The 23,891-nt window shown below is 36.4% G+C and overlaps 1 protein-coding gene across 2 annotated transcripts in view; it reads left to right on the top strand.

Annotated features, from left to right (window-relative positions):
• The first annotated feature begins 5,821 nt into the window (after positions 1-5,821).
• Positions 5,822-23,891, top strand: part of TMX3 (thioredoxin related transmembrane protein 3) — a 30,566-nt gene continuing 12,496 nt past the window's right edge. For both annotated transcript variants that reach the window (XR_012833877.1, XM_075744527.1), the window contains exons 1-10: positions 5,822-5,946; positions 6,220-6,274; positions 10,685-10,724; positions 11,976-12,099; positions 15,257-15,302; positions 16,480-16,560; positions 17,949-18,048; positions 18,298-18,375; positions 20,571-20,637; positions 22,851-22,949. Coding sequence is in view for 1 of the 2 variants with exons in the window: in XM_075744527.1 (XP_075600642.1) it covers positions 5,898-5,946; positions 6,220-6,274; positions 10,685-10,724; positions 11,976-12,099; positions 15,257-15,302; positions 16,480-16,560; positions 17,949-18,048; positions 18,298-18,375; positions 20,571-20,637; positions 22,851-22,949 (739 nt within the window). In the remaining variant the exon portion in view is untranslated. The remainder of the gene's footprint in view (positions 5,947-6,219; positions 6,275-10,684; positions 10,725-11,975; positions 12,100-15,256; positions 15,303-16,479; positions 16,561-17,948; positions 18,049-18,297; positions 18,376-20,570; positions 20,638-22,850; positions 22,950-23,891) is intronic.

Raw genomic sequence — 23,891 nt, 5'->3', positions numbered from 1 at the left:
ACATCATAGGCACAGGTCTGAAAACTGTCAAATTTAAAAAAAAAACCAAACCAAAAAGAACCCACAAAAATAATTTCCAATACAAGTAATTGCTATGCCAATTTTGTTTCACTAAGGTAAATGCTGTAAAAACACATTCTAAATTTGGATTCTTATGTTACTTGTATTCCTTGAAGTGAATAATGCTTATTTAAGCTGCAAAAATTCAGTTTGACTCTCACCCACCCCCACACCGGGTAAAATATATACACCTAGGATTTAAAACTTTCTTTGCAGTACATACCCATGTGGAAAGAGTGGATGGTTTTGTGGGTTTTTTTTACCTAAAAGCCAAACCTAGCTGCTGGTGAAGAAGGCCATGGCTGGATGACAGCGCCTGTCCACCTGCTAATGGCTGTGCCCAGCTGCATTACGTGGAGGTCATGAATCTGGCGGAGTTGTGCCAACAGGTCCCTGCTGTGGGTGGGTCTCAAGAGCTGCTGCGGCAGGGTGACTACAGGGATGTAACACCAGAGGCATTGCTCCAAGATCTGCTGGAATCTGCCTGCCTGACAGTCTGTGCCTGGTGTGAGAAGAGATCTAACGTTACTATCCTGTGTAATTACCTATTATGCTATCTAGTTACCTGTAATTGCCTATTATTTATAAAATGCCATATGCATGGAGTATTGTTAAAACTTGTCTATGGTAGCATAGTCCTGTTTGTGTTAGTGTTTCTAGTGTAGGAAGCACTTCCTTTATGTACTAACATGTCAATCTGGACATTAAACTGGTTCTGACATAAATTTTTGGTCATCATTTCAATCTCTTAAACCAGACAAATCAGAATAACTGCATGCTGAAAACATGAAAACCAAATACTGATTATTCTAACATTAAATTTTGGAAGAAATAAATTTTTACTTCACTTTTAGCCTATAATATGCACAAATCTCTCCTCCATACAGCTCTGACAGGGAAGATGCACGAAAAATACCCATGATCAACTATGAGAACAAATATCCAGTACATACTGGATAATATGTAAATATTCTCAGTTTAATTTTCAAATGATATAGTACCACAATGTTGAAGGTTCTAAATATAAGTGATGTATTATAAATAGCAAAGCAAACTTTAAAGTAAACCCAGACAAAAAAAGTGAAATGTTATTTTTGTAAATACACCCAAAGACCACCAGATGTCTCTGTAATAAAAGGAATGTAAAAATGTAATGTTTTAAAAAAAATTTCACTCTCCAACCCACAGACCCCCCCCCAAAGTATCAGTTCAAGCTGTTCTAAAAACTAATGTTATATAGAAAGATGAAATGTTAATACAAGATCAGCCAAATTCTGGTGCCAGTGTCAACAGTATTAATGCCACCACAATTATGTTTGTAATTCAGATTCCAACTTGTGTTGTGCCTTGCAAAAACTGCAAACGTTCTCACGTAAAGCATGCAAAAACCCCACAAAACTCAAAGTGTACCAGAACATGTGCAATTACCTATTCTTCTAATAAGACAGGAATTATTTCAGTACAAGTTTATGACTACTTTGAATTGAACTATCATTAATAACAACTGTATTACTGGTTTAGTTCATTTTATGAAACAGGCTTAGGCTGTATCTGTAAGAAGGTACTGACACAGTTAAAAGTGGTACAAACCCACTACCATAGATGCAGTCCCTCTGGGAAGATACTACATATCAGTACAGCTTAATCCTGTAATGCAAGAGAAATAAACAGAACTAGTATAAACTATTTATAGCAGCATAACTTTGCACAGTCTATTACAAAATTCAGTAATGAATGATACAGTTGTCCATATTCTTGTTTGTAATAGTACCTGTATGACACATGAAGACAAGCACTTCTGTAGCTGGCACGTAGTTATAGGAGTGCATGGATGTGTTTTGTAAAAATGTAACACCACAAGAAGTGTTTGTTCACAAATGTGCACTTGTCACTTTCAAATTAAAGTACATATGCTCCCTTCCCTTTCATCGCTACAGTCTGTCTGGTTTATGTGATAAGCTACTTGAGCAGTATTTATTTAGATTTTTGTTTTGCTTAACATGTTTTTGACAGTAGCTCTTAATTGCGAGCACTATAATCTTAACTGTTTGATAAAAGTTTGATAAAAGGTAAATATTACCAAGCAGGTAAATATTGTCAAAGTGCAGAACACCTGTACCTCATTAGGGAGTAAGAAAAATATTTTTCTATACTTTCAAAAAGAAATCTCTTTTAATTTTGAAATTATTAAGTTAATTTTGAGACTACTTCTACTCAAATTAAAATACAGTTTTTTCCACACATTCTCAGATTCATGTAACAGCAAGGAAAACATGAATTCCCGGAAAACATTTTGTATAAAATCTTCTTTGTGTAAATGTTCAAAAATAGCAATTTGTAAACTTCATTTTGATGTTTACATGTTTCATGCTATATAATAGAAAATATATTTAGTTAATAATATGCAATTAGGTCAAAATATACAGTAAAATTTATATAAAACAAGTAGCAAAATATACACAAAAATAGTAGTATCATCGAGACATACTACTGGTGGCAAAATTAGAAGGCATGTGAATTTCTTAGTCTGCCTTCTTCATTAGACAGAACCCATTCTTTCTGCAGCATCTCAACTTCTTTTTGTAACTTGTAACTTCTTGTGTCCATATCATTAGCTCTTGATGTAAGTTGCATTACTCTCTCACCACCAAGTCTAGCTCCGAAACCTTGACCTTCTCAGAATGCTCTTCCATCTTCTTCTATGCCTCTTTTTTCTTGTTCAAGCTCTCATTTTGCTTTCTTTCCTCCTTCCTTCCTTCCTTTCCTTCCTTCCTTTCCTTCCTTCCTTCCCTCCCTCCCTCCCTCCCTGTTAAGCCAAAATTACACACATTCCAATAAAAATAAGGCCACGTTGTATAATTTAGACAGAGTTACAGATAAGTCTTTTCCCCTGCCCTTTGCACAGGGCAAGAAGAGCGGACAACCTGCACAAACAGACTGAAAATCTTGCAACAGCAGAAGCTCTGAAAAGCAGCCTGCAGCAGCCCACAAGGCAAAGCTTGTCTCTTGCTTTTGTTTAACCTCCCCATTTATCAGATTCAAAAAAAGAACCATCTGGGACAGCAGGATCATTAAATCTTCCTACATGATATGGATTGGAAGGAGCCTTTGAAACCTTGTATGTGAACTTGTCTTTTAAATGTTTCATTGATTGCTGATCTCCCTGTCATTCCCACTTTTTCCTGCAGTACCTCCTAAGATTTCAACAGTATTATCTGTGCTTTTTACTTCTTATCCTTCTTTCTTTCATACCTCCTGCTCAGCTAATTTACCAAGGTCATCCCTTTCCTTTTCTAATCATCCTTCTTACGCTAAACTCCAGTGAGTTTAGTAATCTATTAATAATAATCTATTAATCCTGTATTTTTCTCAAATGAAATGTTCATAGTAGAAATAATACAAACACAAAATACTCTTGAGATTTCTCTAGACCTCATGTATCATTATGCTATTTATTTCTTTAGCATGTCACATGCTTTTGCCATGATACCGTGTTACTTGATTTCAGTTCAAGAACTATCTTGTATATGCATACAACATTTTAGGCAGTAAAGCTGCACTATAAATTGTATACATAAATATAGCATAGTGTTGTGTATGTGGGTGTACATAAATTTAGTTACTAAGAAGTAAGTATACAGTGAGTATTTAAATTTTAAAATAATGTAGTTCAAGAATAAGATAATCCAGGCTTGCAGAAGACAACTTTGGCTTGCAAAATGCAAAAGTTAGAACAATCATATTCCATTATTTGCAGAGAGAATAAACTTCAAAGCTGACAAATAGGACTTAAAGGATGTGCAAACACCTTTATTCAAATCTATACAAAACTATATAAATATTCCTTCCACTTCAAAAGTTATTTAAAGCCATGAACTGTCTGAGAACAGGATTATACTAATTTAACAGTTACTTGGCTATTCCCATTTTCTCCTGTATGGATTTTCCACCAAAGGATTGATGGGGTAAATTGTTTGCATTGTCTCAGTCTAGACAGCAGCCAGATTAGGATCAAAACAGATGCCTGTGCTCATTTGGTCAGGCATACAGACACCACTTAGCTAACTGTGGTATACAGAAAGTGAAATGCTGTGGAACAGAAATTCTATGTATTTAATGCATAATTCCCATTGTTTATCCAATACAGATGTTAGCAACTTATCAGTTCTCCTATTGTCAGGGGGCTGGGCAAGGAGAGAAAAAAAAAAAGTTTAAGTCTTAGCAAGATGTATAATGCATCATAATCTTTCAGTGAAACGTGGGTAAGAAAAATATACGTCTACCATAGGCCAGAGTCAGATACTTTTGAATTCTAATGTCAGCTCTGGCATACACTCTCAGGTTTTGACCTATTTCTGAGCCAATAAATCTATGATATGGTAGCTGGCTTTTCCAAAGGATCCCACGAAGCATTAAGTAAAGGACAGGTCCTCACCAGGCCAGGTAAGGAAGGTAATGAATAGCCAGTTCATTTGTATGCTAGAGAAGGAGAACATGTATCTACATATGTGTAGATACATGCACGAACACACACACACAGAGGAGCCCAAAAGTGAGACAACTGCCATGTTTGCTGCTTGTAAACCCTACCATTAGAAGACGAACACTGAAGTGAGAGGAACTGAATTGTTACTGGAAAGAATCTATCCTTCTGCAACAAAGACATTTGCATGTACAGCTGAGGAAAGTAACTGCAGTATGAGGGAAAAAGACATATGAAAGAACTTATGCAGAAGGAGTCAAAACTGAAAAGGAACAGATCATGGAGTCACAGAAGGGTTGATGTTGGAAGGGACCTCTGGAAGTCACCTGGTCCAACCTCCTGTTTGAGCAGGGTCACCTACAACTGGTTGTTCAGAACCATGTCCAGGCAGCTTTTGAGTATCTCTAAGATGGGAGACTGGTTGCCAGTGCTCAGTCACCCTTACAGTGAAAAAGTGTTTCCTGATGTTCAGAGGGAACCTCCTGTGTTTCAGGTTATGCCCATTGCCTCTGGTCCTGTCACTGGCGACTGCTGGAAAAAGCCTGGCCCTGTCCTCTTTGCACCCTCCCTTCAGGCAGTCATATACATTTGTAAGATCCCCCTGAGCCTTCTCCAGGCTCAACAGTCGCAGACCTGCTTTAACTGAACTTTTAAAAAAAGGTTTCTCAGCTAGATTGCTTGCCTTGCCAGGACCTGCTGATTTGTGCTGAAAGAAAGACAAGCCAGTTGAAGATAGAAATAACTATAGTAAGTTTTAAAGAATGAGGAAAGCTAACGAGAATGATATAAAACATGAAGCAGCAGAGAGCAAGCCCGTGTTTTTCATAAATGTTCTGAAGGAGGGCTGCTGACATAGCAGCATAGTGGTACAAGATGAGCTCTACGAATCAAAGACAGCTAGCAACGACAGGCGATACAGGTTTTACTGCTGAAACTCACTTTTCAAGGAATCAGAGCATTGATTTTACTTAATGAGAAAGTTTGACGGGCCCCAACTCTAGAAACCACTGGCGAGATGACAACGTGAACGCACGCCGCGCCCTGACACCGGGTCAGGGCGCCACAATTGGCCCACTCCCCCCCCCGCCTCCCAAGGGCGCCTTTCGTGGCGCAGAGACCCGGGAGTCGGCGGGGGCTCCGCCGCCCCCGGGCCGGGCCGTGGCTGCCATCACTCCCCTCAGGCAAAGCGTCCGCCTTCCCACGCGCATTCACGTCAGCTCGTGGAAAGCGGACGGCAACGGCCGCTACCGCTCCCCGCCCAACGGCCCGCCACCTATGGCGCCTGCGCAATGGGGAAAGGTCGGCGCTGCCGCGCGCTGGTTCCCGTTCCGGCTGCGCTGGGACTTCTGTCAACATGGCAGCGGCGGGTGGCTGGCGGCGGCGGTGGTTCGTCTGGGCGGCAGGTAACCGCTAGCCGCTCCGGGCTGGGGGCTGTAGCCCGGCGGGCGGAGGGGGGGGAAGGGCCGAGGGGAGCGGCAGGCAGCGCTGCGGCGGCCGGGGACGGGCGGGAGGTGGGGGGCAGCGGGGAAAGCTGGTGGTTGGGCTGTGGGAAAGTGCTGGAGGCGTGAGGGGAGAGGGGGAAGGGCGCGCCGGCGGTGAGCCTCTCAGCTGGCGTGGGCGAGCACCCCCAGTTCGGGTTGGAGATCGCTCACGGTACGCTTTCCCTTACCTCGCAGTGGCTGTGCATGTGGTGGCGTCAGGTGCGGGATTTGTGGAGGATCTAGATGAGTCGTAAGTACTGGGGGGGGTCTTCCCTTATTACTTTAATATTGTTTGTCTTTTGCCGCGGGTGTGACCCCAGACTGACAGCTTTGTGCAGAGTGTGGTTGTCAAGAAAGCTACGCTGAAAAAGTTTGTCTTTTTCTTTAGCAGGAATGGCAGAAAGATTGTAGCCTGTAGGTGCAATTAATGAAGCTGGTGAATACTTTAATTTTAATTTTTTTTTTAAAGCTGTCATCATGAGTGCTGTTGCCAAAAACGTTCTTGGGCTTTCTTGCTCTTTCCTTCTTTTTGGTAGAATAAATAAATTGGTGTATTGATGCCTGCCCCAAATAAAAGCTGATTGCCTTTAACCAAATTCTTCATTAGAGTTTGCTGTGTAGCTGCCATGAGGAGTTGGGAGAACGAGTAAAAGTGCATTCATGCATGGCCAGAAAGGGAAGAGAGAAGGAGACCTGCAGGACTAGTTCATGACTGTTTGAAGTGCCAATTATATTCCAGTGTAAAAATGTGCTTTTACAACAGATTTAGTCCTGAGACTGGAGGTGTTCAAATGAGTAGTCCTGCCCTTAATTGGGTTGTGTACTGTCATTGTTCATGTACTGTCTTGCTTTAGCAGTTTGATGACTGTGTACTTGCTGTTCCCAATAAAAACTAACTTTCCAAAAATGAAATTAATTTTTTTTTGTCAAATCAACAGGTTGATCTAAAGTGCTACAAAGCAATATAATTATTAGAATTGAAATAGAAGGTATAGAAAATACCAACCGGTAGAGAAAATGTGGCATTAAATGACTACTTTATGATAAATTTAAGCTAGTCAAAGGTGATGTTTTCATGAGGGTTCAATCCATGATAAATTGCATCATAGAGCTAAACAGTCAGAAAACCATTCACTTTGTTATTATATTGCTTATTCAGCTAGAGCATATGAAGTGAGGTGCAGTGGAATTACGGGGGAGGGCATGGGAACATGTGGAAGGGGTACTGAAGAGAGATAGATCAGCATCTTTGGTGTTTAAAATGTTGTGGAAAAGCAATTGAAGCAGAGGAGTTGCTTGGACTTGATTTTCAAAGCTTGTTTTTGCAACATGCATCCTATTTTCAAGGACTGAAGGAGGCTAAGTGCATAAAATAATATCTGCCTGTGCTCCCACATCATGTTCGCATATCATGTTTCCACAGGTGTAAATTTAAATGTAATTGATGTTTTGGAATGAAGAAGCATAATTCTGTAGTCATATAACTCTTTTAAAATAGCTGATAAAAGAAAATCCTATTTTAGAACATTTGGATTTTTCAACTACAAACTATACAGATGCCTGTATTTGCAATTGGGAATAAGAATTACATGACAAGTTGTTCAGGTCAAGTTGTTTTGGTTTTTTGTTTGTTTTTTGTTTATTTGTTGGGGTGTTTTTTCTTTTTAGCTAATTGGTAAATGGTGAAAAAGGTCAGGAAAACAATTACTTTTGGGGGGAAAAAAAAAAAAGGGGGACCAGTGACTGGTGAAAGTTTCGAGTTTTCCATTTTATAGATACCTAAACATTTTGGAGTTTTTGCTGTCACTGAAAACTTTGGGTTTTGTTTGAATTTTGGTAGTTGCAAACAATGCCTACCAGCACAAGGTGCAGGTCCCTTTCCTAAGCTTACAGGATGTAGGAAAACAAGTAGCGGAGAACAACTAACTGAAGTGCAAGTTGCCCAGCATCACCCAACTGGACTGTGGAAAGGATGCAAAATAAGAGCTATGGTTCCTGTCAGCTTATGCTGATCTAGCTACTGGCTGCCTCCAATCAGTACTTATCTTGCAATAATTGCTGAGTTGTTCCAGTATGATAACCTGACTAAAAAAGAGCTATTTTTCTGTCTGTGAGGATGCATTGGTGGCTCAGCCCAGGATCAAAAGCATCAGAAACAGTGCAAGGGAGGCAAGAAGGGAAACAGGGAGCAATAGAAGTCGCAGCTAGGTTGTTTTATGGCCCTTGGAATTGTGGCCTTAGTCTTCAGTTTTGCTTCATGCTGATCTCTTTTAACTGTTAATGATTAAGGGGGGTGCATGGAGTAAGCGGAGGTTGAGGCAGTGTTTGATCATGTAGTGCCTAATGTTGGGAAGTTGTATGTGTTTGAGACAAATAATTTTGATTCAAGAATATGCAGCACCTATGTCATCTTTTTACCAATATAATTGTGTCTGTGTCAGCTGGCAGAAAGGATTGCATAGGACAGTTAAAAAAAGACACTGAAGTTTTACATTTAGAAATAAATTTATAGAATCTAGAAACAGCGCCTTCAGAAGATGCTTAAATATTCATTTGTACAGGAATTGCTGGTTTTCTTCAGCAGTATGTTGAACTTCCTTAATATTGTCTAGTAATTTAATCATTACCAAAACTAGAATGAGTTTAGATGGTTGGGTTTTGTCACACTTCCAATTTTAGTTTCTGTGGAGGTTGATCTTTTAATTAAATAGGTCCTCGTGAATGAGTGGTACAACTTGAAATTTATTATTGTAAAAATTACAGGGTTTTTTATAATACCATAGGCTGAAGTTATTAAATTCCATTGGAATGTTCTGCCTCCAGATGTTTCCTTTCTTTCCCTCTTTTCCTTGCTGTCTACTGGTTTTGCAAGATTTCAGTTTACCTTTCTCTGTGCTTTAATAGTCTTTGCAATCTCCTGTCGCAGTCATACTGTGGCAGGGAGAGGAGAACATTCCATTGTAAATTCTTCTTTTACAAACCAAAGGTGATATTCTAAATTGAGGCACGGCTCAGGATCTCATGATTCAGTAGCTGCTTTCTGCCTCTTGCATCATAACCAATTATTTGACTTTGTAATTGGAAGTTCGCTGGAGCTTCATTAGAGTTCTCAAGAGATGGTAGAGTCTGACTAGTTCTTTCATTACCTCTGTAGTACTTGGGTGGTGACGTAGATTTTTAGTGAGGTGGTCAACTAAACAATTTTGCGGCTTAAAACTGCTACAGGAAAGCAGCATTTTTATGTTAGTCGCTGCAAATACCTTTTCTGCTTTACGAGCATTGCAACCTTGGTATGCCATCAATACAACAATAAAAGGCTTGAATTTACGCACTGGTAAATGCTACAATTTGAAGTTTCAAACACTCAGAGCTGTAATTAGATTATATTAATGATTTCTGAATTATTTTTTTCCAATTATTAGGCCAGCATCAGCATTAGTATTTCTTCAAGACCGTTATGGTGCACTACAAATCTATTCAACTTTAAATAAAATAGAATAGATGTTCTCTGATTCTGCTTACTGCCTATGAGCCGTTTATAGGCATGCTGCATATTGGGAACTGATGAGTTGGGCTATAATTTCTATTAATTTGCTCTTAACTTAAGCATAGATCACACACTTACTGTGTAATTATATATATATATAAATCTCCTTTCACAGTAAGAATGTTACAGTTAGAATGTGGTATAATGTATTTTATAGCATGCGACATTACTCCCAGTTCACTTTTATGAAGCCTATCTTTTAAAAAAATAAACCTTACATTAAAATTCTGGCTTATTTAATTCTTGATATAGAAATAGTTAATTAATCTGATGATTTCTGTGATCTTGTAATGACAACAGTTCAGTGAAACATGTAAGCAACATTTCAGGAGGTACCAAGGAGCTTTGATTTATTGTGCTCTATTTTTGTTTTAGAGGTTTTAGCATTTGGTGACAGATAAACAGTTAATAAAGCTAGTCAGTTCATTAAAATGGCATTGCTCTAGTATTAAGAGTATTCAGTAGTACTTGTGTATCTCTGGTTTGTATCAATAACTTGAATGTTTATGTTCCAAAAAGTTGGTTTCTTGCGTGCACCTTTGATAAAAATATAAACTGGCACACCTATAGTAGAATGTTGGAAGAGGTTGAACTAAAATTGCTTTGCATGTTAACATTAAAGGTAGTTTAGTCTACATTCAGTAAAGCCAAGATTAACAGTGTAAACCAATGCTCTAAGAGTCTATATTAGTTGATCTATAAAATGCAACATTTTCTAAACAGTCAACAACAGTATTTAATATAACTAGAACAGCTGCAAAATACTTTTTCCCCTTAGATTATATATCCTAATCAAGTATCTTTTGTGTATTTTGTGTTGGATTTCTTACTGTTTTTCTATTTTGAGTTTGTTTTGTCCTGGCAAATGGTTATAGAAACCTCATTGGTTCAACTGTGTATGTAGTATCATGTGCAGGGGCAATCTTAATACTTTTCAGTATTTTTCAAAAACTGTTTCTTCCTTCCCTTTGCCTTCAAAGGGAGAAAAAAACCAGAATTCTAGTATCTATAGTTTTATACCAACTTAATTGTCGACTTTGCCTGTTTCACACGTGCAGTTCATTTACTTGTTTTCTGATATATCATATATTGTTTTCATTTTTTCCCTTCTAGGTTTAAAGAAAACCGTAAAGATGATATTTGGCTCGTAGATGTGAGTATATGAGAAAAATGGGAAGACCTGCTAGTGGAACTCAAAACACAAAATGTACAATGCTTCACTCTGTACGTAGTAAGGCAGCTTCATCGTTTGGAAAATCATTTGTACATGGTGCAGAAAAATTACATGACAGTAATTCTTCTGACAGGGTGGTTAAGCAATCTGCCTGTATTGTTCAGGATGAACCAGGAATTAGACTGAGTATTTGATGCAGACAGGCTTCATCCTATATTTTACAGTCCTTAAAAAAGGAAAGCAGATTACCTAATACTGATAGTCAGGAGGTGAAAACTTCAGAATTTTTACAATTCCATTCTGTAGTTATACCAGCTAATTTGTGTTCTAGACATTTAGCACTACAACATCAAATATATGAGAGGCTTCTTTTACTTTTCTATCGTACTTGGAAACATTCAGTGCTCCTTATTTCAGAAGCAAGGACTTGTTTGGGAATGAGATAAAATTCTTTTTAGCCCACCCAAATATGAACTGTAATTCCCAAATTGTATAATTCAGATTTGTGATTTTTGAGTGGGGAAAACTATATATGCTCATTCAGAATTGATCAGTAATGTACAGGAAAATAAAATCCAACTTTGTCAAGTTGTAACATAATCTTGTTATACCAAAACATTGATACTTTCTATATTAATTTCACTGAGGTGTTGCAGCAAGACATTGGCAGAAAGATAAAATGAAGTCTCTCAGCTTTGCTTGGCCCTCAGAAAACAGGATCAATTTTACAGTGTCCTTGTATAAAAGTAGTTGCTGAAAAACTGAAATCAAGAGGGCAGCTTTAGGAAGTATACATATAGATAGATATATATGTATGTATATATTGCCCTTCCTTTCAAAGAATAGTGTTCCCCTATTGGCATATAAATTCATATTTCTGGATAGATTGATTACATGATGTTTTAACTTTGGAAAAAAAAGAGGAAAATATTCCAGAAGAGATTTTTTTAAAAGAAATGTTACCACACAGTCTATTTTTAAATAATAAATCATATAATAATACAGCAATTTAATGTATTCTTTTCAAACTTGTGCTTTCATATTAAAAGTAGCACCAAATCATAAAAGCTCTGTTTGTCATTAACTTGCAGTTTTATTAAGACTTAAAGAACACCACCACTGAAAAATAAGCCTTGCTAGTGTATTTGAGGGTTAATCATTGAATCAACTTCTCATGATTATTTCTCTTCATTAACTTCTCTTTTGTGTTTTTATATCAAATATATTCAGTTTTATGCACCTTGGTGTGGCCACTGCAAGAAACTGGAGCCTGTGTGGAATGAAGTGGGTATAGAAATGAAAAATATGGGCTCTCCAGTAAAAGTTGGGAAGATGGATGCAACTTCCTTTTCTAGTAAGTATGGTTTGGTTAGGGGTGATTTCATGACAGCCTCTGTTTTGAAACTGTTCTTAATTTTTTTCTTTAGACATTATTCTGTTCTGTATCATAGCAGATGTATGCAAAAAGTCATTGGAGAACAACTTCCTATCTTTTTCTTTCTAAAATGACAACATGCTGTAGTATGCGGTTTTTATTACACTTGTTTCTGCTTGTCTGGGGAATTCTTCCTGACAAATGGAAGGTAAAAGCTTTTCAAAAATAAGCTTTTGATATGCTTCTTAGAGTACTGTTATACGAGCGCCTTTATGTGGTGCATCATTTGACAGCATCCAATTTTAGGTTTCTTTTATTACTGTTGGACAAGTGCTTGTGCTCTTGCTGTTATTCTTTTCATGTAATCAGTCCTTAAGATGTTACACCAAAAGCCTGTTGAAATCACTGAAGTCATTACATGAGTGTTGAGACAATTTCTCCCCATGTTTCTCTATAAATGTCTTGAAGAACCAATTTTAGCTATTTTAACACTCATTTTTGATGATGCTTTCACATGTACTGACCTTTTCAGAGAAACTGCAAAACTTTAGGTATTCAGAGAAGTGGTTTGGATAGACATGAGAGGATTGTTGCATGCTTAACAGTATTTTCTTAAACAAGCATGCTTGTTTATTGTCATAAAGACTGCATAGGCAGCAGTGAAGTCCAAATGAGATCTGTAGGTGATAAAACATTACATACATTAACAGAGTTTTTAGTTAATACCCATTAAAACTGATTATTCTGGATTGTTATACTTGCATAAAATATTATGCAGAGTAGGTTTTTTCAGTGATAATCCAGTTTTTCTGTGCTTACATAGAGCAAAATTTGGTCTTCTGAGATCGAAATGATCTTGTCTCAAAGACCAATTTATTGTATGTAGCTTTTTCTGTAAAGCTACATAAATTTGACCTCATGTTTCATCTTAAAGATACTTACTTGCTAAAGAAAAATAAGTCTGGAGAATTAAAAGTTTCAAGATCATGCAACCAGGTAACTTCAAAATTTGGAATAGATTTGGTGGATCTCTAACATTCCAGTCACATATATCAAATTCTAAATCATACACATTGTATAAACTCTTACCCTGAAATATTTGCATCTGTCATCCTGATACTAGATTTTTGTATTTGTTACCTAGAACAGAATTGGCACTTTGTTCTAAAATTCAGTTTTGCCTATTTAAAAATTACTAAAAACTGCAAGGGTACCTTTGTGCCCTGAAAATGTTTTTCTTCTCAGATTTGTTACCAGTTTTATGAAGAATTGAGGCTGATAAATCTTTTGAAATAGTTTCATGCGTTTATTTTGAAAGTGGAAATTTTACAACGTCTCGATATGAAAAGCTCAGTCAACTCTGCTTAATGTCTTCCCAATCTAAAGATTCTCTGAAATCAAAGTAATTCAGTCTTGAGAATATAACAAAGAAATGCAGCTGGGCACACACATGTGACTAGGAAGGAACATAAATGGTTGGCTCTGCATAGTTTATGTTCCTAATAGGAATGTGAAGTAGTGCAAAAAATCTGAACTTTGGGTAGCTTGTCATCAGAGAGCTGAGATCACAGCTGAACGTATAAAGCATCCAATAAGTGTTGCCTCTGGTAGCTCTGTGGAATGAGAATACAGCAGTTATATCAACAGAACAGGCACCCAGTGTGGTATCAGTCAAATTTTCATGGGTGTTAGCCTCAGGAGGCCACTGAATGTGATCAAAGTAGAAATACATCACATCTGAAGCTAGCATAATTACTGCTGTTTGCCTATGCTGCATTCTTCATATCGGCAAGTGGAGGTGATCATGTAAATAGGTAAGGCAGTTCCGTGATGTTGAGAGGATTTTAGTAATCTCTTTGGCTGGGATGTTTAAAAAAATATATATATTAAAAAGTGTCTGTTTTGTAGTTCTCTTGGCTGTGCTCAAGAGCTTTACAAGGAGCAGTTAACTGCCTGTCAACAGCTCTCGTGATTGAATGTTCTAAATACACATTTTAACGCATTCTAGTTCTATGTAGTACAGGTAGTACAGGTATGAGAGAAAAGGATCAGAATCAAATTCATCCTACTGCATGTATCTCCTTTGACTAAGATGCCGGTAGGTGAGCTGCTTGTTTTATTTGTAGTTCTGTGCAATTAGGGTTTTGATCCAGGCAGACAATCTTAGGGTCACGATTTCTAAACTTATTCAGAGCCCTGCACACAAGTCCTCCCACATCTGCTGCTCTGCCATGTCATTGATAGCTTCAAAATGCTTATGTTAAAAGTATTGAATCTTGGTCCATTTTGCAGGGGTTGTTTTTCAGTAGGGAATTGCACAAGTGTTGTCAGAATTTTAGACTTATTTTAGCCTTTTTTGAAGACTACTTAGCTTAACTTTTGGAAAACACTGAATTGACTGGGAAGTGTAGTTTAAGGTGGCAGTTACTATGTTGTCAACTGGAAGGGCAGTTGCAAATTGTTCTCCTCTAATTGATGGGAGCAAGCTACAAGGTTTTAAACAAATGAGATGAAGGAAAAAGTTCTGCAATTGTCTTACTTTTTAGCACTTTAGTAAGCAGCAGGTAAGTAACTGATTGCTTAGAAAGTGTCTCTTTCTGGTGAAGTTGATGACTATGGACATTTATCTCTGCAGAATATGCTTTAAAACCTGATTTTTTTGTAACTACTACAGTATGATACTGCACTTTTTTTGTTATCTGTTACTGTAGCACGTGAGTAGTTAATTGTCTTTCATATTTCTTTTCAGTATGAGTTTTTACAACTTTACATCCATGATGCTTAATTCCTGCTTCTGGTATTTCCAGTCAATTGTATGTGCATATTAAATCCATACTACCTGCTGGTGAAAATTGACCAAGCGTGTCTATTTGGAGGATTCTCGTGTTATTTGACTTGCAGCATAGGAATTGAGACCCTATGCTGGGACTGTGCAGTACTCCAGAAGGAGGTCCAAAATTTAATAATGTAGCTTCATAACAGCAGCTTCTTTAAAGCAAGTAAAATAATTCATATTGAACTAATCGATAGATTTTTCATTTATTTTATGTGATTGCAATAGTAAACTATGTTTAAAGATTAAGGTAGAAGAGCAAGAAAGACTTGGTTCACTTTGGCATTAACACATTTCTTTCAGGTATTGCATCTGAATTTGGAGTGCGAGGCTATCCAACAATTAAGCTGTAAGTTGATGCTTCCTGTTCGATTTCTGACAATTATCTATCCTACTACTGATTTCATGACAGTGTAAAAAAAAAAAGTGTGCTCTGATTAAAAATCCCTGACAAACAAACCACAAAAAAGCCCCAAAACAAAACCAAACAGAAATACTCCACAGTCTCATTTTGACATTATCATTGCCTTCTACTGGACTGTTTTGCTTTGAAATTCAGTAGTATCGACAGAAGACAACATTTATAGGAAAACACCAGTCCATAATGGTATTACATGTATTTGCTTATAACATGTATAATATATAGTCTGGTACAAGGTCATGTTAAAGAAAGACTTAGTAATTTTGAATACTTTTTCTTATGAACATACTGGATTTGTTAGCAGGTTATTGTTTAAGCAAATAGTATTCATAATATATAATAAATCTTGTCAAGTTAGCTTTCTCAAAAAGGCGGCAGAGACGTTTAGCTTATTAATCTTTAAGGATAAAAACATTTATGGGCATAGAGAGACATAGAAAAATTTGGTTTATGATTGGGTTTTTTTTCCTGTGACTTTCCTAAACCTATACGGATTCAAGTAAAGCCTGTTAGAATTAGTAAAACTCTTGAATACTCTTATAATGGAAGTGTGCTGCATCCCTTGTCAGCAGAGTACAGTGAACTGACCGCGCTTATGGAAGCTTAATTTAGTACACAAATTTAGAAGATTTTGCAGGTCATTTGATACTTTTCAATTATAAAAAAACATTAAAGAAATTTATATGTTTGTCCTTTACAAGAACTAATCCATAAGTGGTATAAATGCTGAATGTTTGGAATTTGGTTTGGGTGTTGGGGTTTTCTTGTGTGGTCAGAAGCAAATGTTCCTGTGTGTTTACAAAGTAAATGACTGCTATATGCTAAGAAAAAAACAATCATAAAAGAATGTTAATTCTTTTTAAAAGTTAGTAAATCAGATATCGCAGAAATAATTTTTTGCTCCATAATTGTGTTGTATTGCATCATTGAGTTTTATATTTTGCTGACTGCTTCTTTCTTCTGACTATTTGAAAAATTCCCTCGCTTATTGCTTGCTGAAAGGTGACTGTAATAAACATGTGAAAATTGAGTAATTCTACATGTGCAGATATAGTTTAGCTAATTTCAATCCTGTTTGTTTTTTCTCTCTTTTCTATTTATCTAGCTTAAAAGGTGACTTGGCATACAACTATAGAGGACCTAGAACTAAAGATGATATAATTGAATTTGCTAATAGAGTAGCAGGGTAAGTATACTTTTCTGTGAAACTGGTTCTGCTGACTTAAAACTACTGTAGGATATTGAGGTGGGCCAAAAAATAAATCTGTTTAAAAAAGAACAAGACATTGACATGAAGTTAAAAAACTATATGTACTGTATGTGTGGTTGCATGCGAGACTGGTGTGATTGGCATGGGGAAGGTAAGTAGAGACTGGCTGGTCATAATCTCTTCTTTACAGCACAAGACGTACGGGCTTTTTGAAGTAGTGGAAACTATGAACAAATGAAATTCGTGGAAGCCAGAAACAAGAACGCTGACCTAGATGTTGGCTGATAGACATCATTACTAAGGCAGAATCTGTTTAATACTTGAAAGTTCTTTTAAAAATACCAGTTTAATATATGCTTATGCATTTGAAAAGTTACAGCAATTGGATAACATAAGGAAATTACTTTTACAGAATTGTTCATAACGATTTCTGTTGGCTTTTTCTTCCTTCCCTACAGTGGCCTGTGGCCTCAAAATGTTATAGACAGTAATCTTTGGGGAGAAAAGAAGAATCCTATTTCCTTCCTTCATTCTAGATATAATTACAAAGCATAATATATGAAGCATTATATAATATATGTAATATTAATTATTGTTCAGTATACTGTAGTTTAGGAATATCAGTGATCTTTAGTAATTTACCAGAATTTTGTAAAATTATTTATTTCTAAGATCAATTTTTCTAACTGCTGTGCTTACAGTCAGAATTTATCTTACAAATGATTGGAGCTGATTGTGGCCTTTCACTGTATAAAGAGGCCTTATAAGAAAGATGGGGAGAGACTTTTTATCAGGGTCTGTACTGACAGGATAAGGGGCAACAGTTTTAAACTGAAAGAGGGTAGATTTCATATTGAACATAAGACATTTTTTGCTGCAAGGGTGATGAGACACTGGAACAGGTTTCCCAGAGAAGTTGTAGATGCCCCCTCCCTGGAAGTGTTCAAGGCCAGGGTGGATGGGGCTTTGGGCAACCTGGTCTAGTGGAGGGTGTCCCTGCCCACAGCAGAGGGGTTGGAACTAGGTTGTCTTTGAGGTCCCTTCCAACCCAAACCATTCTCTGATTTTGTAGCCAGTAAATGGCATGTATGTTTACATCATAGCAGCATTTTATATTAAGATAGTAATTTCAAATTGAAGTGTGCTATTTGAGGAACATAAGTTTATTTTGGGGGGATTTTTAGTGTTTTTACTTTTAGTTGAAACTGAAATAATGAATTGAAAAAATAAATGAATTTGCATTGGGGAATTTAGTTTTGAAAAATAGAAAAATGTGTGGCATTTTCTTGAGGACTTTTATTTGTTTGGGTTTTGCAGCTTGCAGAAACTGAGATTTTTCTTTCTCTTTTTTTCCCTCCTCCCAGACCTCTTATCAGGCCGCTTCCTAGCCAGCATATGTTCGAGCATGTGCAAAAGAGACATCGTGTACTTTTTGTGTATGTTGGTGGTGAATCTCCTTTAAAGGTTTGAAGTTTGATTAAATAAAGTTACTTCTTTTGGCTGTTCACAGATGTAGTTTAAAATATCTTCGAAAAGACTGAAGTGCATGCTTGTCATGAATTCTCACCTTTTAATGTTTATTAAAGTTTTTTTTCAATCTCGAATCATAATCATATTTTCTAATTATTCTTTGAAGATAAGGTACATCACAAAACTTTTGTTTGAAGTATACTAAAAATTCAGTTATTAAAAACATTGTTTGTATCTTTGCAGGAAAAATACATTGAAGTTGCTTCAGAACTAATAGTTTATACATACTTTTTTTCTGCCTCAGAAGATGTGTTGCCTGAGGTAAGCTGTTTCAGTTCCTACTATTTCCACAGAAATGATACAGTTCTCCTGTATTTTTGCTGTTGAGATGGCTTCTTATAATATACTTGGCTTTGATAATCTTCAAACTAATTACACTGAAACATCTAATTTTTGAATCTATATTGAGAAAGAATACAAACTAAGTTTTAGTCTGTCATTGCTTTCTGTTGGCCAAAGTACTTGTTAGGTCATATTAATACAATTAAACAGAAGATATACAGAACCGAACTTGGACCGTACAACCTACGCAAGAAGGTAGATACTTTGATTTTTAGCCAATGCAAAAGTCTTGCTGCTCCTGACAGCCCTTTCACCAACCACTTTTATAACTAGTTTGGGGATCTGTGTCATGGAGTACCACTGATACTTCCCTGATTATTAGGGTAAGTGAAAAAGTAAGTTGTTTTCACTTTGTGCAATACAGATGATCAAAACATTAGTCTGCTCAGGGATCAACCAGTCCAGTCTACTGGTTGCAGAATTCTCATGTGGCTCTTTGAAGGATTCTGTAACAAGGAAATTATTTAGTTAGTCACAAGAGTGGAAAAAATTGCTACTACTGGTGTTAGTCTGACTACTGTTGCTTATGTGTTGAAGCGAAATCGAGGCATTTTCATTTATTCCTATCTCCAAGTGGGACCTAAGTCCAATGCCTGATAACGCATGACTTTGAAATTAGTTTGGGATTAGCAGGGTGAGAACTAGCATAACTTATTTTTTTTAGGCACATGCATTTTCCAACATCATAAGTACAACTGGCCTCATTATAAATAGCGTGTTGTTAGATTTCCAGAAGCCCTGCATCAAAAGCTACCTCAATTTGAATACTGCTATTTGCACTTCAGTCCCAGCCGAGCAAGAAAAGTACTGTCCACTCATACAGTGGAAAGAGTGTAAAAGGCTGGAACTCTGATTCGGTGATCACAGTGATGTAAGCAGTGAGCTATTTTTCCCACCAAATGTAATCTCCCACAAATGTCATTTAAACTGAAGTAGTGTTGGTATGCAGTATTCTATGGAGAGAAGCAAAAATGTTATGAAATCACTAGTTGCAATGAGTCTTTGCATGACAGTCTTTGCTGTTAGGCTTTGTTTTGTTGCCTTACATAATCTTGTTCCAAGCTCCAGGCATCTTTTGCAAGCCATAAGCTGTACATAGACTGATTTGCCCTTTAAAGATGCTGGACTGTGTTTCGGGCAAATAAGAGAATAAAGCATCATCTAGAATTGCCACCTTCTTGCTCATTCATGTGAGCTGTTACATGATAAACCTACTGCTTGTACATTTGTTTCCAAGAAAGATAATGCAGAATGATTACAGTAGGCATGTCATTTGGAAAAGCACTTATGGCACTGTTCTTATGTTTCCTAAACATATCAATAAATTAGACAATTAAGCCAACATCATCAAAACTAAGCTCATGACACAGTCCTTTCTTAACCACAAATGCTATTAGAATTTTAATTTAGAATAGTAGCAAGTAGTAAGGACTGGATGCAGTATTTCTCCTGTAGCGGTTTACTGAAAACATGAGCTGAATAAGATGCTTTTAAGTTCCAAGGGAAAGGTTTCTACACCATGTATTTTTTGAGTTTGTTGCTGACCATCCTAAATATTATGTTTGGGATGGTAATGTGGGTATTCATTGTTCTGTTTGCCTAAATTAGGGCTATTTGCAGCCCTGTCTGCTGAAACTGTGTCTTTATATTCCCATCAGCCTGAACCACAGGAAATAGCCCAGATTTAGTGGGATATGGTATCAATGATACTATTTTACTCTGCCATATTGACTATCCATTTAGTAGAAGTAACAGTACAACAGGTATGCTGACAACAGCACAATTTGGGAACAGAGATCATGATGATAAAACCCTCAAGTTATGATCTCCTATCTAAAGTTCATGTCCAACCAGTAAAATACTCTTCATGCTACTGCAGATACTAGAAAAATCCTGCTTCATTTACACTTTGTGATACCTACCTCTCAAAAATATATTTATGTTGTGTTACTTTTTAATATGCGGAAGCTGATACATTTATTTTAGTAAATGTAGACAGAAAACATTTAAATATACTTTGAGATGTTCCCCATGGACCACATTTCCACATTCTAAGATGTTGGTTGTTTGTTTAAAAATTTTTTAATGGATTAATTGTAAACCATGTCTTTTAGTATGTGACGTTGCCTGAATTACCTGCTGTTGTGGTCTTCAAAGATGGAACTTACTTTGTTTATGATGGTAAGTAAAAGTGGGCATTAACTTAAGACATTTAAAGTATATATGGAGAAACTGAAACAGCTGGGATTTTTTTTTGAAGGTTGTGTTGAGGTGCTGTGAAATTCCCTGATTTTATGATAAATACCAGCTGCTGCATGAAGGAGAAGAGAAATAACTAATTAGTTCTTAAGGAACCAAACACATTTGTGAAGGAATTGGTTTTAGCAATACAGAAGTAGAAGTGATGATGTTTGCTTTGCATTATCAGTAAGATGTAGCTTCTAATATTATTGCTTTGCTGGCATTAATACACTTAAAGTTATCCCTCCACTCACTGTCCAAATTCATCATCTACAAAATAGAACTAAACTTGCTGAAGAGGAGTCACACATAAGGTGAAGTTACAGTTCCAAACAGTTAATCTGATTTTCTTTAAGTGCTCTTCCTGACAGTCAGATCTCTCTCTCTTGAAGTTAACTTGATTTTTTTCAGGTGTGTACTCTGCTCAGAGATTGTGTAAAAGGGTCCAGTTTGAGCTTTTTGTGCTGAGGCAATACAGACTGTATAAACTACTTTGGCTTGTTCAGTGTGTAGACTGTAGAATGGCCACCTGAGACTAGTAGTGTTTCATAACACCACTGAGAGCCGTACACCTGCCATTTATATAATGTGTATATCCATATGTATGGATATCCATATATAAGAGCTAGATTTTACTCACACTACACTGTAAAGCCCATGCTTTTCAGTCAGTTAGATGCACGTACACACATGTACTTATATTGCATATCAAGGGTTGGCTTATAGGTATACCATTTATTTACGAAGACATGTACTCTTGATTTAGATTGTTTTAAATACAAGTTTTTACTTTTAAGTTGAAAACATATCCCTCAGAAGATTATTCTGCTGGTTGAATTTCTGAGGATCACTAGTTGCACAGCAAAATATTCTTTGTGATTTCATAGAATGGTACTTGTCTTCCTCTTCAGTCTGTTGCCTTACCAGTCATCCTCCAGATAAAAATTCACTCTACAATCTCCTCGATTTGCATTTGATTTTTTTTTTTTTTTTTAAATGGGCCTGGAGAAGTAAAGCTTGTCAGAGAGAAACACTTCTGAATTGCTTTTTTGCTGTGTGGCCCACTTGCTTTTTCCACACCTTTCAAATTGCACATAAAACCCTTAATAATCCAGGCTTCTAATTTACTTTGTAAAATTTTACTTTTATAATGTACTAGAAACATTATTGTAAATCAAACAAGTTATGAAGAGACGATGTAAGAGACTGGATAAGGTTATATGTGCAAATTCTGATTGGGCAGAAATTTGAAGAGCTCACTATAAGAAAAATGTTTAGCAAGATCCATTTCAGTGCTCTGGTGTTTTGATTTGTTGGGTTTTTTTCTTCCCCATAGTATGGGAGTGGGATGCAGATCTATGGGAAGCTTTATGCTTGGAATTGCTTGCAGTCTTATGACGATTAATTGTTAACGTGAAGTTATTGATAATTCACTCTATATAATAGGATTTAACACAAGTTTGTTTAATGTGCATTTATATGTGTGTGTGTATATGCATCATATATATGTTCATATACATTTTTCTTTTTTACTTGTGATTAAGATCCAGTTATAATGGTGTGGGTGGTGTTAGAATTTGATTCTTTATGGGTTAAAACATCTAACATCTTGAACTGTAGCCTTCAGTATAACTGATTCTGAATCATATGTAAATATTTGTTCATTTATATTCACAATGCTGTTACTGTATCTACTTTTTCGTGATTTCTGTTTCATTTAAAGACTCTCACAAATACTGCTTTCTGTGTTTTTGTCTCTCTTTACTTTGAAACTTGATACCCCACCCCACCGCCTTTCAGAATAGGGATTGAAACTGTTCCTTTCTGCACTGGGTCGCAGTTATCTTCTAGAATAGCATTGTTTATCCTTGATTTGTGAAAAAAATAATCATCAAATCAGCTTTTCATGCTTTGCTATAATATACTTCCTTTTTGTTCATCAATTGAGAATAGCTTTAGAAGTTTGCAAACTGAAGGGGTATGTCCAGAAATGTGTGAGATCTTGTCTAACAACAATAAAAGGAAAAGAAGGGGAAAAAATAGCATTTGCCTACATAGGGCTGAAATAAATAAAACTGCCCACCTTACAAAAAAAAAAAAACCCCTAAAAACCCACAACATTTTTAATGCCTTTTTTTTTTTTTTTTTTTTAGAGTATGAAGATGGTGATTTGTCATCCTGGATAAACAGAGAAAGATTTCAAGGTTATCTTAATGTAGATGGCTTTACACTGTATGAACTTGGAGATACAGGTGAGATGCTGCTACCGCTAAAATCTTTGGCATCTCTTGTACTTCACACTAAGAAAAATTAGAGAGTAGTGAGAATGTGGTTTTTTAAACCTCAGAAATTAATCTTAGAGTTAGCGTTGATAGTGCCAATCTGTTTTTGATGTTGGTGAGACCTTTTCTATTGACTAGAGGCTTCATCCAAAGCCTACACTATCCCTTCCCTCACAACATAAAAATTAGTATGTCTAATCCTGTAGTATTCACAAAAAATTAGCAGGACTTTTAATTTAAGAGCATCTTAAGTTTTGGATAAATTACATATTAACTCTTGGAATACCTACAGGAAATTTTATGACTGGATTTAGAAGTATCAAATTTAGATTTGATTAGGTTTAGATATGTCTTGCTTCTGATGGATTCAGATATTTTTAAAGGAGATATGGTAAGGAAGGCAGGAGAGCATGTAACAAAGTGAACCTGTCCTGGAATACTTTAGCTTTTCTCTAGTAAAATTTTTTGCAAGCCAAATGAAGACACTGCAGCCAAGTGATTTCTGGAATAGGCAAATGACTTGTACTGCTCTTAAGGTATACATACTTTGAAGTAGTGGAAGAAATGCGCTAAGTGTTAATTTTTCCAGGTCAGGATACCTTATAATCTATATTCCATTTTGAAAGAAGTAAGTTTATATTCAATGCAACACTGAATTCTTTCAGATTTTAAAGATTATGCGACACTAATATCGTTATGCTTACATTTTAAAAGGTTATTTACAGAAGTGCTGTTAAAAATTGTTTAAATGTACCATATTTCTTCCTGTTACATTTTTGTCTAACAATTCCTCCAATTACCCCCCTCCCAAAAAAAAAGTCTATTAAAATAATGCAGAACCCATAATTTATTTTTAAGAGCTTTATGTATAAATACATAGTACCTGGAATTTATCTACATCTTCTTTTACGA

Source organism: Balearica regulorum, chromosome 2 (genome assembly GCF_011004875.1).
Source record: "Balearica regulorum gibbericeps isolate bBalReg1 chromosome 2, bBalReg1.pri, whole genome shotgun sequence".
In the NCBI taxonomy this organism is placed as follows: Eukaryota; Metazoa; Chordata; class Aves; order Gruiformes; family Gruidae; genus Balearica; species Balearica regulorum.
This window is presented reverse-complemented; position numbering and strand designations above follow the sequence as displayed.